Here is a 12,351-nt window from a genome sequence, read left to right as displayed (position 1 = left end):
CTGGGGCCAGGGCATGGGGAGTAGGATGATGGGGGCCCTGAGTCGGGGCTGACCCCTCACTCCAGGGGTCTCACACCCCGGGGAAAAATCCTGACTAAGCTGACTGAGGCAGGGTTCAGGGCTGGGTCGCATGGGTCAATACCAGTTGGAGTCATCACAGAGAAGGGGGCAAAAGGGGGGTCCTCAGGGGGCCCTGGGAGCCCCGTGTTCTGCCCTCAGAGACCCAGCCTTGCCCCGGGTCTGTGGGGGTGCTGGGGGGCCCTCTGGAAGAATGAGGTCCCCACGCTGGGCCACGCTTCCCGCTTTCTGCTCCTTCCTACTTCTACTCTGTGTCCTTCTGAACCCCTTGTAGTGTCCAGGTACCTGCTCCCTGCCCGGAATTTTGGGGGACACAGGTGGAACCGGACAGATGCCTTTTAAAGCCCACTTGGGGGGGTTCCTTCTAGCCCAGGCTCCCCACACCCCTCCTTCTGGGCCAGGGTCAGAGGGTGGCAAGCCAGACACGGCTGCTCGGGCCGGCTGACAGGGATCTGTCCCTCTCCAGGTGGTTCTGGGTCTGTGTCGTGCTTTATTTTCTCCTTCATCCGAATCGTTTTTCTCGTTGACCGTTTTTTTTTTTTCTTTCCACCTCCTGGAAGAAAAAAAAAAAAAGAAAAAAAGGAAAAGGAAAGAGCAGCCCTCCCCGCCTCGTGCTTCTGCTCCTTTTACTTTTTTTTTTTTGCCGGCAAGAAGAAAAAATAAAGAAACCAAACCCGCACCCCCTCACTCCCCGCCGTGCCCCCCTCCGCCCTGCCCCTCCCTCTGGTTCTGCCTGGACCCCCCTCTTGGTGCCCCCTCTCTCTGTTCTCTGTCTCTCTCTCTCTCACCCTCTTGTGCCCCCCTTTATTTCGGCATCGGGGCCCCTCTCCTCAGCCTCTGGGCTGGGGGCTTCCCCGATGTCTGTCACAAGTTAAAAGGGTTTTAAATTGTGGCAGCAAAGGCTTCTTCTCCCCCCTCTCTGGCTGCTTTTGATGACTCGTGTTTTCTGTTTCTTTCCCTTTTTGCTTTCTTTTTTCTTCTTTTTTTCCCCCCCTTCTTTCTTTCTCTCCTTCCCCTTTCCAAGGTCCGGCTCACCTGACGTTAAACAGCGAAGGTATGGTTTGAAGTTGGGGTTTGGTTTGGATTCCCCCAACCTGCGCCTGGATTTTCTGTTCTTCTCCCTGTGCCCCGCCCCCGCCTGACCCTCACCACCTTCCTGCCCGCCCTGCCCGCCTCCCCTGCCCCCATGTCCTTGTTCTATTGGGGGTGCCGGGTGGGGGTGGGGGGCTGGCCCCTGTCTGTGCCACCCTGTCCCATGCCCCCCACGCGCTCCATCCACCCTCATCTCAGCCTGGTTTCTGACATCAAGAGATGTTTGAACTCCTGCCGTTGTCTTGTCCTTCGTTTGTTTTCGTTTCTTTTTCTGGGGAGTGTATCTTGCTTTTTTCCCTTTCTCATGGTGCCGTTTTATTTCCTTCCACTCATTCTGATCATTCTTTCTTTTCTCTGGGCCCAAGAGAAGAGAGGAAAGCATGAACCACAGAAGGGAGACTTCTAGGCAGCCTCTGTCCCCTCCCCTGCTGCTGGCGGGGGGTGGGGGGCTCCGCTGTGGGGAAGCCGGGTCAAATCGGGGGGATGGAGGAGCAGGGTGCCCCTGGAATCTGCGCCCTCCCACCTGCCCCCACCTTCATCCTCGGTAGCCTGTCAACCCTGCTGGACAGAGGGGTCATGTGGGCCCAGCCAGGAGATGGACAGACACGGGGACACGTAGGCTGGTGACGGCACACCTGGAAGTGGTGGCGGTGTGCTTGAGCCTCTCTCCCACCCAGTCCCCACCACCCTTAACAGCCTGGACACGGCGCCCGATTGGGGCCCAGCTCCTGCTACCACATGGTCCCTCGAGCCCCCAAGCACCTGGGTGCAACCCCCATGCACCAACCTGGTAGCCTGAGTAATCCCAGCACTGCAGAACCCCCAAAGCACTGCACCCTTGTTCGTGCCCTTTAATTTTGTGCCCTATTGACAGAGAATTGCTGGTGGGGACCCCGGCCTCCTGAGCACTGTTTGGGAGGGTCCCGCAAAAGCCTAGACACAGAGCCCAGCAGTCCTGACTGAGACCCCCGCCGCCCTGCTGCCCACCTTCTGGAGCGCCACCCATTGGGCCTCTCTGACCCTCTGACATGCCTTGTCTTGCCCCCGGGGGGCCGTTGGGGCTCCATGTCCCTGAGGGTTCCTTAGCCCGCAGGCAAGAGAGGCCACCCCGCTGCAGGAGAGATCGTACCCGGGGCTGGGAACAGCCATGAGGTGGGGGGACCCAGGCCACAAATGTGGAGTGAGAGGAGGCCCCCAGGTTCCACATGGGGGATCAGGAGCTCGTAGTTCACCCCCATCCTTCCTCCTCTCAGGGATTGCTGGCTGGGGCTCAGAGCCAGAGGCCTAAGGGGTCCTGGAAGGGCGTCTCGCCTCGCCTGGCCCACAGCTCAGCCCTTGCTCTGGCTTTAGTTGTGGGGGTTTGAGCACAGGAGGCAGTGAGGAGGGGGTGCCTACGGTGCCCCGGGGAGGGGCGCTGGGAGGGAGGTGCTGTGTGGGGCAGGTAGGGAGCCCGAGCGTGCCCCAGAGCTGTGGGAGAGGAAGCGAGGCACAGATGCACGGGGCTGCCCAGCCCCCCTGAGCACCCCCGCAAAGCCCAGGAGGCCCCCACCCCGGGCCTGGCGTGGGTCCGGGTGCATCAGGGGAGGCTTCTGGTGTGGATCCTGAGTGTTCCCCGGGGAGGTCCTGGTGTGGCTCTGGATCTCTGGATCCGGTTTGTCAGGGAAGGCCACACTTGCTTGAGGACAGGTGGAGGACAGATGAGGTCTGGCGGGGAGGGTGTCAGGTGTTTGGGTGCGTTGCAGAGCGTGAACAGGGCTGAGCCAGGAGACAGCAGGGGAGGCTGCGAAGTGGACGCTTGGGGCCTCCAGGTCCCCCCAAGGGCACTTTTGCACACTGCCTACAGTGGGGTCCTCGGACAGGTCGCCCCCACCTGGGCAAAGGGAAGATCACAGTTGGGGGTCTGAGGAGTCTGTCGGGCCCAGGGCCCTCAGCTCATCAATAGGCTCCTCCCCTAGAGACCCCAGAGCAGCCCCCTGACTGGCACCCCGAGAGGCCCCCCATCATCTGGGGGCTGGGTGGGGCCGGCTGGGCAGCTCCTGGTGCCTGACTCCCCAATTCTGCTTCTCCAGTAGGGTCCTTACTGTTCTCCGAGGGGGGGGCCGGGAGAGGAGGAGCCGGCGATGTGCACCAGCCAACGAAAGGTCAGTGACCCCCACCCTCAGAGAGCCCAGCCTGCACCCCCTGTGGGCTCGCTACACGGCTGGGGTTGCCCAGTCGCCTAAGGTTGGGTGCTGCGTGCCCCCACTGAGGTTCCGGGAGTGGGGGATGTGCAGCCCAGCCCCTAGCCCCACTCCATTTCCCCCCTGCCACCTGAGGACCTTTCTAGAACCTTGTGACCGTGTTCAGGCCTATCCCCAGCCAGTCTGTTTCTCCGGTGGAGTGACCAGGCAGCAGCGGGAGGGGTGGCGGGTGGGAGGTCAGATTCCTTGCCCTGAGGCAACTGGTGAGGGGTGAAAGCCCCAACGGCCAGAGTTTGGCCTGTGCCTGGCTCCGGCTCTTGGCTCTGAGCTCCCTCTCCCTTGCCCAGGCCATGGCCTCTCTGCAGACACGGTGGGGAATTCCCAGGGCACTTAGCGAGTCCTCGAGGACCGCCCATGGGGGCCAAACCAGGGCGCTGTGCGTTCCGGGCACTGTTCCGGGCCCCTGGCCTCCCGCCAGCCCCGGCTGTCTCTGGCTGGGGTCCACCCCCGGAAGCCTCCCCTGAGAGCCCCAGACAAACCCAGTCCCTGCTCCGTGCTCCCCCAGTCCACACCCACACCGTCGCCGCCATCCTCACCCCTCACCGTTCCCTGCTCAGTCCAGCTCCCTGGGGACAGTGCCTGAGCCCCCCTCGGGTACCTCCCACCTCTGTGTACATACTCCCAGGGCTGTGCTCGCTCTGACTCTCTCAGTGTGAGAGTGGTCTCTGTCCTCAGCGCCCAGCCAAGGCGAGGAGACCCATAATGAAGCACCACAGAGGAGGGGAGTGTGAGGGGAGAACAGGGCTCGCCTTGTCCAGCGAGTTAATCCGCTCATTGATCTGGGCAGGCGCTCGCTCGCTTGCACAGAAAGTTCCCGACCAGGCTGAGTCGTGTGTCTGGGCCCCGGTGCAGCGTGGGAAGCTGCGTCCTTGCTCTCATTCCCGGGGCCCCTGTGGCAGCCCTTGGGGCAGGCCCGTGGGAGCGCCTTTGTCTGGAAGGGAGAGCCGGGCTGGGGCTCGGAGTGGAGTGGCCAAGGTCACCGGGCGGGCCTTCGTGCCCAGGCGTCTTCCTCACATCGCACTTCCTCTCAAGGGAGCAGTACAAGATGTTACTAGGCAGGAAGTGCCAAATGAGCTGAACAGACAGCTGGAGCGCTGGAGAGCGGGGCGGGCCTGGGGTGGGGGGGCGGCCTGGAGAGCTTCCCAGAGGAGGGCCGGAGCAGAGCCTGCAAAGAGGCAGCTGCCTCGTCCCTCCCGCCCCTAAGCAACCCAGGGCCTCCGCAGCTGCTGTCTGGCCACATGCAGCGCGACGAGGGACACTTGTGGGGCTCAGACTCCGCGACTGCAACAGGGGGCAGAAGCTAGTATCACCTCTTCTCGCCCTCACACACCCACCCGCCCCGGTGCAGGGTGCAGGGACCCTTGGCCTCGGTCAGTGTAGTCCGAGGCTGCTGGGAGTTGTAGTTCCAGGCAGAGAGCGCCCCCTGGTGCAGTCTCTGGCACCCAGCCCCCGTGGTGCTCTGGGAGCACCCTGTGCCGTGCGCCCGCCTTGCAGGGCCTGCCTTGCCCGTCCTTCCCACCGCCCTCTGGCTCCCTTGTCCCCAGCAGCCCCGCTCACCCCGGGCCCTCTCCGCCTATTCTCTTAGCTGGCTGCTCTGTGCAAGCCCTACCGAGGCTGGTGGCGGCAGAGCTCCGAGTTGGAGGACACGCGACCCGACTGCAGAGTGGCCGCTGGCTGCGCCTCCCTCTCCCCCCCAGTGGGCAGAGCCAGCCCTCCGCGCTGCCTTGGCGGGGGCCAGGCCCTCCTCTCCCCTTGTTCCCGGCCTCTTTTGTTCGGTCCCAATCACGTCTTCACGTGGCCGCCCCGCTCTTGCCTCTCCTTCTGTTCGGCTCCCTTTAATGATATTTCCTTTGACTGCATGAAGGTGAGGGAGTGTGTGTGGGGGGAGGGGGGAGGCCTGACTTCCGGCAGGGACAGGGACGCGTGGCAAGCCCAAGGTCAAAACGCGCTCCCTTTCCTGGTCCTTCAGCCCCCCTGGCTCCTCTAGGCCTGGTTGCTATGGAAACAGTGAGGCCCGGAGAAAGCCTTGGCTTCCCTTCCTCAGAGGTCCCTGTCCCCCTTTCCTCGCTGGCCCTCCACCCAGCCCCCTACCTCACTCCTTATCTTCAGCTGCTTCATCCTGTTCCTCTGGCCCCCTCACACTGACCTGTCCCCCTCTGGCCCTTCTCCCCATTGCCCCTCGCCTGGTTGCTCCTTCCTGGCTCAGCCTAATTCCTCCCCTTGCTTCCTGGTCTTCAAGTAGGCAGGGGAAGGGGTCCCTGCTGTCCTGACATGGCCCTCCCACCCCCAGGCTGGCCGCCCTGTGGTCTGAGGAAGGCGGGTCTTGCCAGCTGCAGTTGCAGGCTCAGCCCCGGGCAGCAGCTGGCGCTTTGGCATTCGGATGCTGGAGGACGGCGCTCTGGGCAGCCTGCCCGGAGGGAGAGAAGCAGAGCCGTTGTGTGCGGGGCGAGGGGCACCTGCAGGAAAGGCGCCTGCGAAAGGTGCCCGTGGGGCAGTGCTCACCAGTGCCTTCCCAGCTCCCCCACCCTCGTTGTAGGCTCTGTGCCTGCTGGTCAGGCCCCCATCCCCACCCTGGCCGTTCAGGGGCCACCAGGTCCCCATCAGAGTCCCAGCCACCAGGGCACGCGTCTCTCCCTCTGCCTGAGGCTGGACATTGGCCACCCTCCCTGAGCCACTTCCTTGCATGGCCCCCCGGGAGCACTGCAGACCCCTCAGCCACCCATCGACCCCCCCACCCAGTCCTGGGGCTCCTCTGGGCTCAGCTGGGAGGAAGAAGCTGGGGGTGGGGTGTCCCTGAGGATCTTCGTGCCCACGTGTCATGTGAAGGGGCATGTCAGCTAGGGGCACTGGCCCTCCAGAGGCCCCGCTTCCTGTCCCTGTTCCCTGACCTGTCTCCTCTCCGGGGCACTGTGTCCCCTCCCTGATCCCCGCATCACCTCCTTCCTTTGCGTCTCCCCTCCCTGTCCTCCCCCACTCCCATCCGCTCACTGCTCCCCCCAGGCCCACTTGCCCATCTCTGGTGGGGGGGCCAAGAACAGCCCACCTGGGAGAAAGGTGTGTGTGGGGAGAGGGACTGGGCTGCTTTCAGGAGACCCTTGGGTACGCGGCAGGGTCTCCTGCTTCAGAGACACACGGGGTGTCCATACTGGCCAGCAGTGGCCCCTAGGGCTGGCCTGGGAGGCCAGAGATGGGTCGTTCAGCTGGCCCTGTGGCTGGGGGTATGGGGGGGGGCCCAGGAGCACCCCTGGGAAGCCTTCTGCCTTGGAAGTGAACGAGGGGGTTAGGGGGGACAGGGTGGCCGGAGAGAGGGGGCACGCATCAGGAGAGGGGCCATGGGGGGGTGGGTGCACCCCACTCAGCTCCCTCCCGTCTCTCCCCACGGTGGCCCGCAGGCAAGGAGGAGTTCGTGGCCACATTCAAGGGCAGCGAGTTCTTCTGCTACGACCTGTCGCACAACCCGATCCAGAGCAGCACGGACGAGATCACGCTGGCCTTCCGCACCCTGCAGCGCAACGGGCTCATGCTGCACACGGGCAAGTCGGCCGACTACGTCAACCTCTCCCTCAAGTCCGGCGCCGTCTGGCTCGTCATCAATCTGGGTTCGGGCGCCTTCGAGGCCCTCGTGGAGCCCGTCAACGGCAAGTTCAACGACAACACCTGGCACGAGGTCCGGGTCACCCGAAACCTGCGCCAGGTAAGGGGAGCCAGAAGCAGGCGGGGGGTGGGGGGCTCCTGGGGGTTCGGAGGTGCAGGGCGGGGCCGAGAGGAGTGAAGGGGAGCTGAGAGGGTGGCAGAAGAGCGGGGAGTGAGGGAGAGGAGGCAGGCCCTAGGGTGGGCACAGGGGCACAGGGCAGGGTCTTGGTTCCCTCCTCGCCTGTCCTCCCTGCCTGTCCCTTCAAAGGCCTCCCCACAGGCCCCAGCTCTTCCTGTGGTGTCCACAGTTGCCCCCTGGAAGGGGCCCAGCCTCCTCCTAACTGGCCTCTTCTCTTTCCTTGCACCCTCGGTCCAGGTGCGGTCGCTGCCAGGGTGACACGACCCCAGCCAGGCTTCTGTGGGTCTGGAGCCCCATGGCCGGTTTCCACCAAGACCTTTCTGCTTCTGGCAGCTTTTTGGAGCGGCCCCTACCTCAGCCTCTTCCCGCCACCTCAGGCTGTGGCCAGTCTCTCTCGCCCTCGGTGCTCTCTGGCCAAAGACAGTCTGGAGGGCGAAGCATCCTACTCGGTCACTGGGGGCCGGCAGCCCCCCCTTCCTTGGTCTCTGGGCGCCAGCCCACCATGTGGTCCCCTCATCCTGCTGCCTCTTGTCCCCACTCCTCAACTGAGAGGCAGAGCGGGTGATCTCATGAGGTTCCTCCTGCTCAGTGCTCCACTCCCTTGCCGGTCTCCCAAGGGCCCTGTGACCCCAGGTCACACTTTCTGCTGGAGCTGGGCTCCTTGAGACCCCGGCTTTTCATGCCCACGTGTCCTGTGGCGGGCATGTCGGGTGGGGGCACTCTTCCTGTCCCCCTGTTCCCTCATCTGGCTGGTCATTGTGGGCCTGCGAGCCTGATGCCTTGTGTCTCTCTGTCAGAGTCTGAGGTCCCAGACACCTGCAGGGGAGCCGGGGGACTTGCCTTGAGCTGGTCAGAGCTGTCGCAGCACCAAAGCCCGGGGCCTCCGTGCATGTATCTGGGTCCTCAGCAGTCCTGGGGTCCCGTGGGTGCTGTAGGTATGACCCCGGGAATAGGGCAGAGTCCCACGGTCTCTCAGGGAGAGTCCTGAGGAAGGGGTGCCGAGGCAGCACACTTGGGGGCTGTCTGGAACCATGCCCTAGCTGTCCTGTCAGACGACCAGGTCGTGCAAGCCAGGACAGGTTGGGACCCTCCTGGGATGGTGTCTTGATAGGGTCTGGTCAGTGCTCAGTCCCTGCCTTGTTTTCAGTGACCCCTGCATAGCGCACATGCTGCCATCGTGCCAGCCCAGTTAGGGACCGAGACTATCCTCCCCAGGTCCCCACATGGTTCCGAGGAGGGTCTGGATGCCCCCTACTGCACTGGTTGGCCAGTTTGTCTGTGCCCCCCTTCCTTGTGTTCAGCCATGTCCCGGGAGTAGGGTGGCACAGCTTCAGGAGGGGGTGTTGGGCTTCCAGAGGGTGGAGACCGAGGTGCCCCCTGCACAGATGCTCTTTGCATGGATCTGCCCACATGGAGGGGCATGGCTGGGAGCCCCTGCTCAGAGTCCCTGGGGTCCCACTGACGCCCTGACCATAGGAAGCCCCCCATGATCTGAGTCACGCTAGGGGGGCTGAGTGTGTGACCTAGGGTCCCTCTCTCCAGCTTTGGAGCTCAGAAGGCCCTGTGAGGAGCCCGGAGCCATAGTACAGTGGGGAGGGTGTTTGCCTTGCATGTAGCTGACCCAGGTTCAATCCCTGACACCACACATGGTCCCCTGAGCACCGCCAGGGGTAACCCCTGAGCAACACTGGGAGTGGCCCGAAAAACAAAACAGAACATAAAGAGAAATAGCCCCAGCTCCATCCAGCTTTAGGGGCTTGTGTGTGTGTGTGTGTGTGTGTGTGTGTGTGTGACTCAGAGCACAGGCTCCCCAAGCACAGAGAGTTTCTCCCTTCCTCTGTACCTGCACCCCTTGATGGGTCAGGGGCAGCTCTCAAATCTGCAGACAGCACCCCACCCCATCTCAGGCCTGATGCTGCCTGGGAATCATGGCGGCCCCTTTGGCACAGGGCAGATGGGACCCCAAGAGGCTGGGCAGAGCCATGCCTGGCACTGGCTGCCCATGTGGACCCAGTCTAGCGGCCCCTGCCAGCCGTGCGGGGCTCTCTTCGCGGGAGCCGTGTGATCGGACACGTCACCCCGCTTGGCTTTCTTGAGGGCTCAGTGCTACGCCGTGTTCAAGGTGAAGGCCCGGCCACTTCTCGCTCGTGGTGATGGCTGACCCCTTCTGCCGCATCCCTCCTCTGTCAGTCCTGCTGCTGCTTCAGGCTCCAGCAGCCTTCTGGCACTTTCTAGGCCTGGGGGGACACCTTCCTTGCTCATTTGGAGCCTGGTCCCCGAGCAGCCCTGGGCAGGCTGGGCTGCGCTGACCCTGGAGGCTCCACTGAGCTTTGACCGCAATGGCTCTCTGGGCCGGGCTCACCAGGGGTGGCCTCCAGGTCCCCCACCCCCCGCCACCCTTCCTGTTGTTTCCGGGGAGCCCGGCCTCTCCCCATGGTTTCCCGAGGGCCCCAGCTCTGACATGCGTCACTTCTCTCCCGGTCTCATTTTTTTCATTCCCTCTTCTCAGTGTCAAGATTAGACACTGTCCGTGAACAGGGAGGACTGCTTCTTTCCCTTCTTATTCGGGCTCCCGCGCTGGCTGTGGCCTGAGGAGACGTGTGGGGTTTCCGCCTCGGGGCATTGCCATTCTTGGGTGCCGTTGGCTCAGCTGCCTCTGAGCTAGTTGTTCTGTATCCCTGCTGCGGGGGTGACTTGCTCGGTAGATGCAAGGCCTGTCCCCGGGGGCAGCCTTGTCCTCCTGTCACGCTTTGTCCACTTGCCGTGGAGACAGTCCTGGTCATTCAGTCCTTACGGCAGCTCTGTATTGCATTTGGTTACTTTCTCCAGAGTTTGGCCGGTGGCCCCCTCTCACTCAGGGAGTCCCTTCAAGCGCTCTCATTCCTAGGGCAGACCACAGTGCCTCTCTGCTCTGAGACCCCGGGGAGGCCGCCTCTGTCCCCTTGACTCCTGCCCAGACTCTAGCGTCCTTCTGAGCTGGTGCTTTGGGGCATGAGGAGAGAAAATGATCTTAGAGTCCCACGGGGGTGCGGGCTTGGAGGGGCTAGCAGGAGGCGCTAGAAGACAGACACTGCTTTCTCCTGTCGGGGGGAGCGGGGACGGACTTAGGGGTTGGTGGGCCTCTCTCTTCCTCAGAGGTGGGGTGTGGGTTGGGCAGTGGGCAAGCGGGGTCTTCTGGTGCTGGGCGGGGGCGCGCCTGGGAAGAGGTGGGGCTTCCATGGGATGGGGGGGATGCTGGCCACTTAATTCTGGGAGGGACAGCTGCCCGGTGGGCAGGGGATCAAGGAGTCTGGGGAGCACTGTGGGAAATGTGGGCCTGGAAAGAGGGGTCTGCTCTGGGCTGGGAGGCTGGGTGGGAATCAAGGGGAACCTTCTCCCGGCCTGCGGCAGCGGGCTTTGGGGGTGACTCACTCCCTTCCTTCTTCGAGGAAGAGAAACAACAGGAAAAGGAGCTGCCCCCCATGCCCCCCGGTAACTCCCTGGGCCAGGTGGACCCCGCCACCCCCAGGCAGTGCAGACACCCCAAGCCCCGCTGATGCTCCTGGGGAGCCCCTGCTTGCCCTCAGCCCCCACCGGGGCTGCCTCTCACTCGAGCCAGTCCTGAGACTCTCCAGGGCAGCGCAGGCCCTCTGCTCTGAGCCAGCCCCCCAGCCCCTCCATCACCCACAGTGACTCCACCAATGCGACACGGCCAGAGGCCAGCCAGTTGGCAGCAACGATGGGCTCTGTGGCCAGTGCTCGGGGGAGCCGTGGGGCTGACCAGTGAGCCGACACATCCACTGGTCCGGGTCCACGCCCTGGGCCCACGCCACGGCCCTTCCCTCTCTCACACCCTGCTCCCACCCTCCCTTCCTTCCCCCCCAACTCCCTAACATTTTCGCCCACCCGCCCCCTAGGACTTACTAATACCGCATCACCGGGTCTGCTTCTTAACCTGCCTTCCCTCTCACCCTCTGTTGGAAAGCCCCGTTGGTTGCCGACTCTGTGTGTGTTACTAACACGCTTCCCCCCCTCCCCCGGGGAGTGAGGGCCCGGCTGGGCCAGGGGCTGAGGTATGAGTGACAAACCCACTAACCTTTCTGTCTCATCTGCGGAATGTCGGTCATCTCTGAGTCTTTGCTTCCTTGGTCCAGTTCCTTTGTCGTCTCCTCTACTAACCGGGTCTAATTGTGCCCCCTTCTCTGCAGCTGGCGCCTCCAGGAGGGGGGACGGTGGGGTGCAGGGCCGGGCAGTGTGGGGGGGGAGCTGCGGGAGCAGAAAGGATGGGATGGGGCCGTGTTTGATTTCTCCCACCCGCTCTGATTTACCTTCCTGAATCCGAACGCTTGACGGAAGCTGAGGCGGGAGGGCGTGAACTGACCGCCCGGTCCAGCTGGGCGCGTCGATCTCTCCTCCTTCCTCGAGTTTCACGGTTGGTCATTTTATTTTTCTTTTCTTTTCGTTCTGTTCTTTTGTTGTTGTCTCTGTTGTTTTTTTTGTTTTGTTTTGTTTTGTTTTGGACCCCCCTCCCCCTCCGGTGAAGCACGCAGGGATTGGACACGCTATGGTAAACAAACTGCATTACCTGGTAGATATCACTCTAATTGTCTTACCGTTTGGTTTGCCGTGGGTTTTTTAACTGTTCGACTTCCCCCCTTTGGTTTCTGTTGTTTTGCTCTTCCTATTTTTAATTTTTTAATTTTTTATTTTTTTGGCGTCCTGGACAATCTGTAGATTCGGCTTCTCCTCTCTTTGTGTTTTTTTTTCTTTCCTTTTTGCCCTTCTTTAATTTCTTCTTCTTTTCTTTTTTGCTTCCAACTCAAAGCCCAAAAGACAAATGGAAACCAAAGAATTTGGCCAGCGCCTGCCCCGAGCCCTGCGCCCTGACAGAGCCGTGGCCGGGGCGTGGGGCCACCTGCACGTCAGCCTCGGTCTGATCACTCGGGGCCAGGCTGCTTGTTCTTGTCGCTTTATTTTCTTCCCCTCTTTGTTTTGTTTTCGTTTTGTTTTGTTTTTTCCTCTTGGATTTAGTTTCTTTCTTAGTCTCCTGAAAATCCATGGAAAACACCATCCCATGACACGCTACGCTCTGCTCACCGTCAGCTCTCGGATGGGCCCCTCGCATGGGGGAAGGTGGGGTGGGGGCGAAGCCTCCAGTGCAGCCGGCTGGGCAGCTCAAGGCGGGTGGCC

General features: G+C 62.5%; 1 protein-coding gene across 26 annotated transcripts in view; it reads left to right on the top strand.

The window, feature by feature from the left end:
* Nucleotides 1-12,351, top strand: part of NRXN2 (neurexin 2) — a 94,719-nt gene that overhangs the window by 22,840 nt on the left and 59,528 nt on the right. For 9 of the 26 annotated variants that reach the window (XM_055141483.1, XM_055141477.1, XM_055141475.1 and 6 more), the window contains exons 4-7: nucleotides 1,103-1,132; nucleotides 3,240-3,311; nucleotides 6,803-7,104; nucleotides 11,705-11,749. In XM_055141483.1, the coding sequence (XP_054997458.1) occupies nucleotides 1,103-1,132; nucleotides 3,240-3,311; nucleotides 6,803-7,104; nucleotides 11,705-11,749 (449 nt within the window). The remainder of the gene's footprint in view (nucleotides 1-1,102; nucleotides 1,133-3,239; nucleotides 3,312-6,802; nucleotides 7,105-11,704; nucleotides 11,750-12,351) is intronic. The other 17 variants (XM_055141478.1, XM_055141469.1, XM_055141464.1 and 14 more) reach the window with 7 other exon arrangements.

The sequence above is a fragment of the Sorex araneus genome, chromosome 6 (genome assembly GCF_027595985.1).
Source record: "Sorex araneus isolate mSorAra2 chromosome 6, mSorAra2.pri, whole genome shotgun sequence".
In the NCBI taxonomy this organism is placed as follows: domain Eukaryota; kingdom Metazoa; phylum Chordata; class Mammalia; order Eulipotyphla; family Soricidae; genus Sorex; species Sorex araneus.
This window is presented reverse-complemented; position numbering and strand designations above follow the sequence as displayed.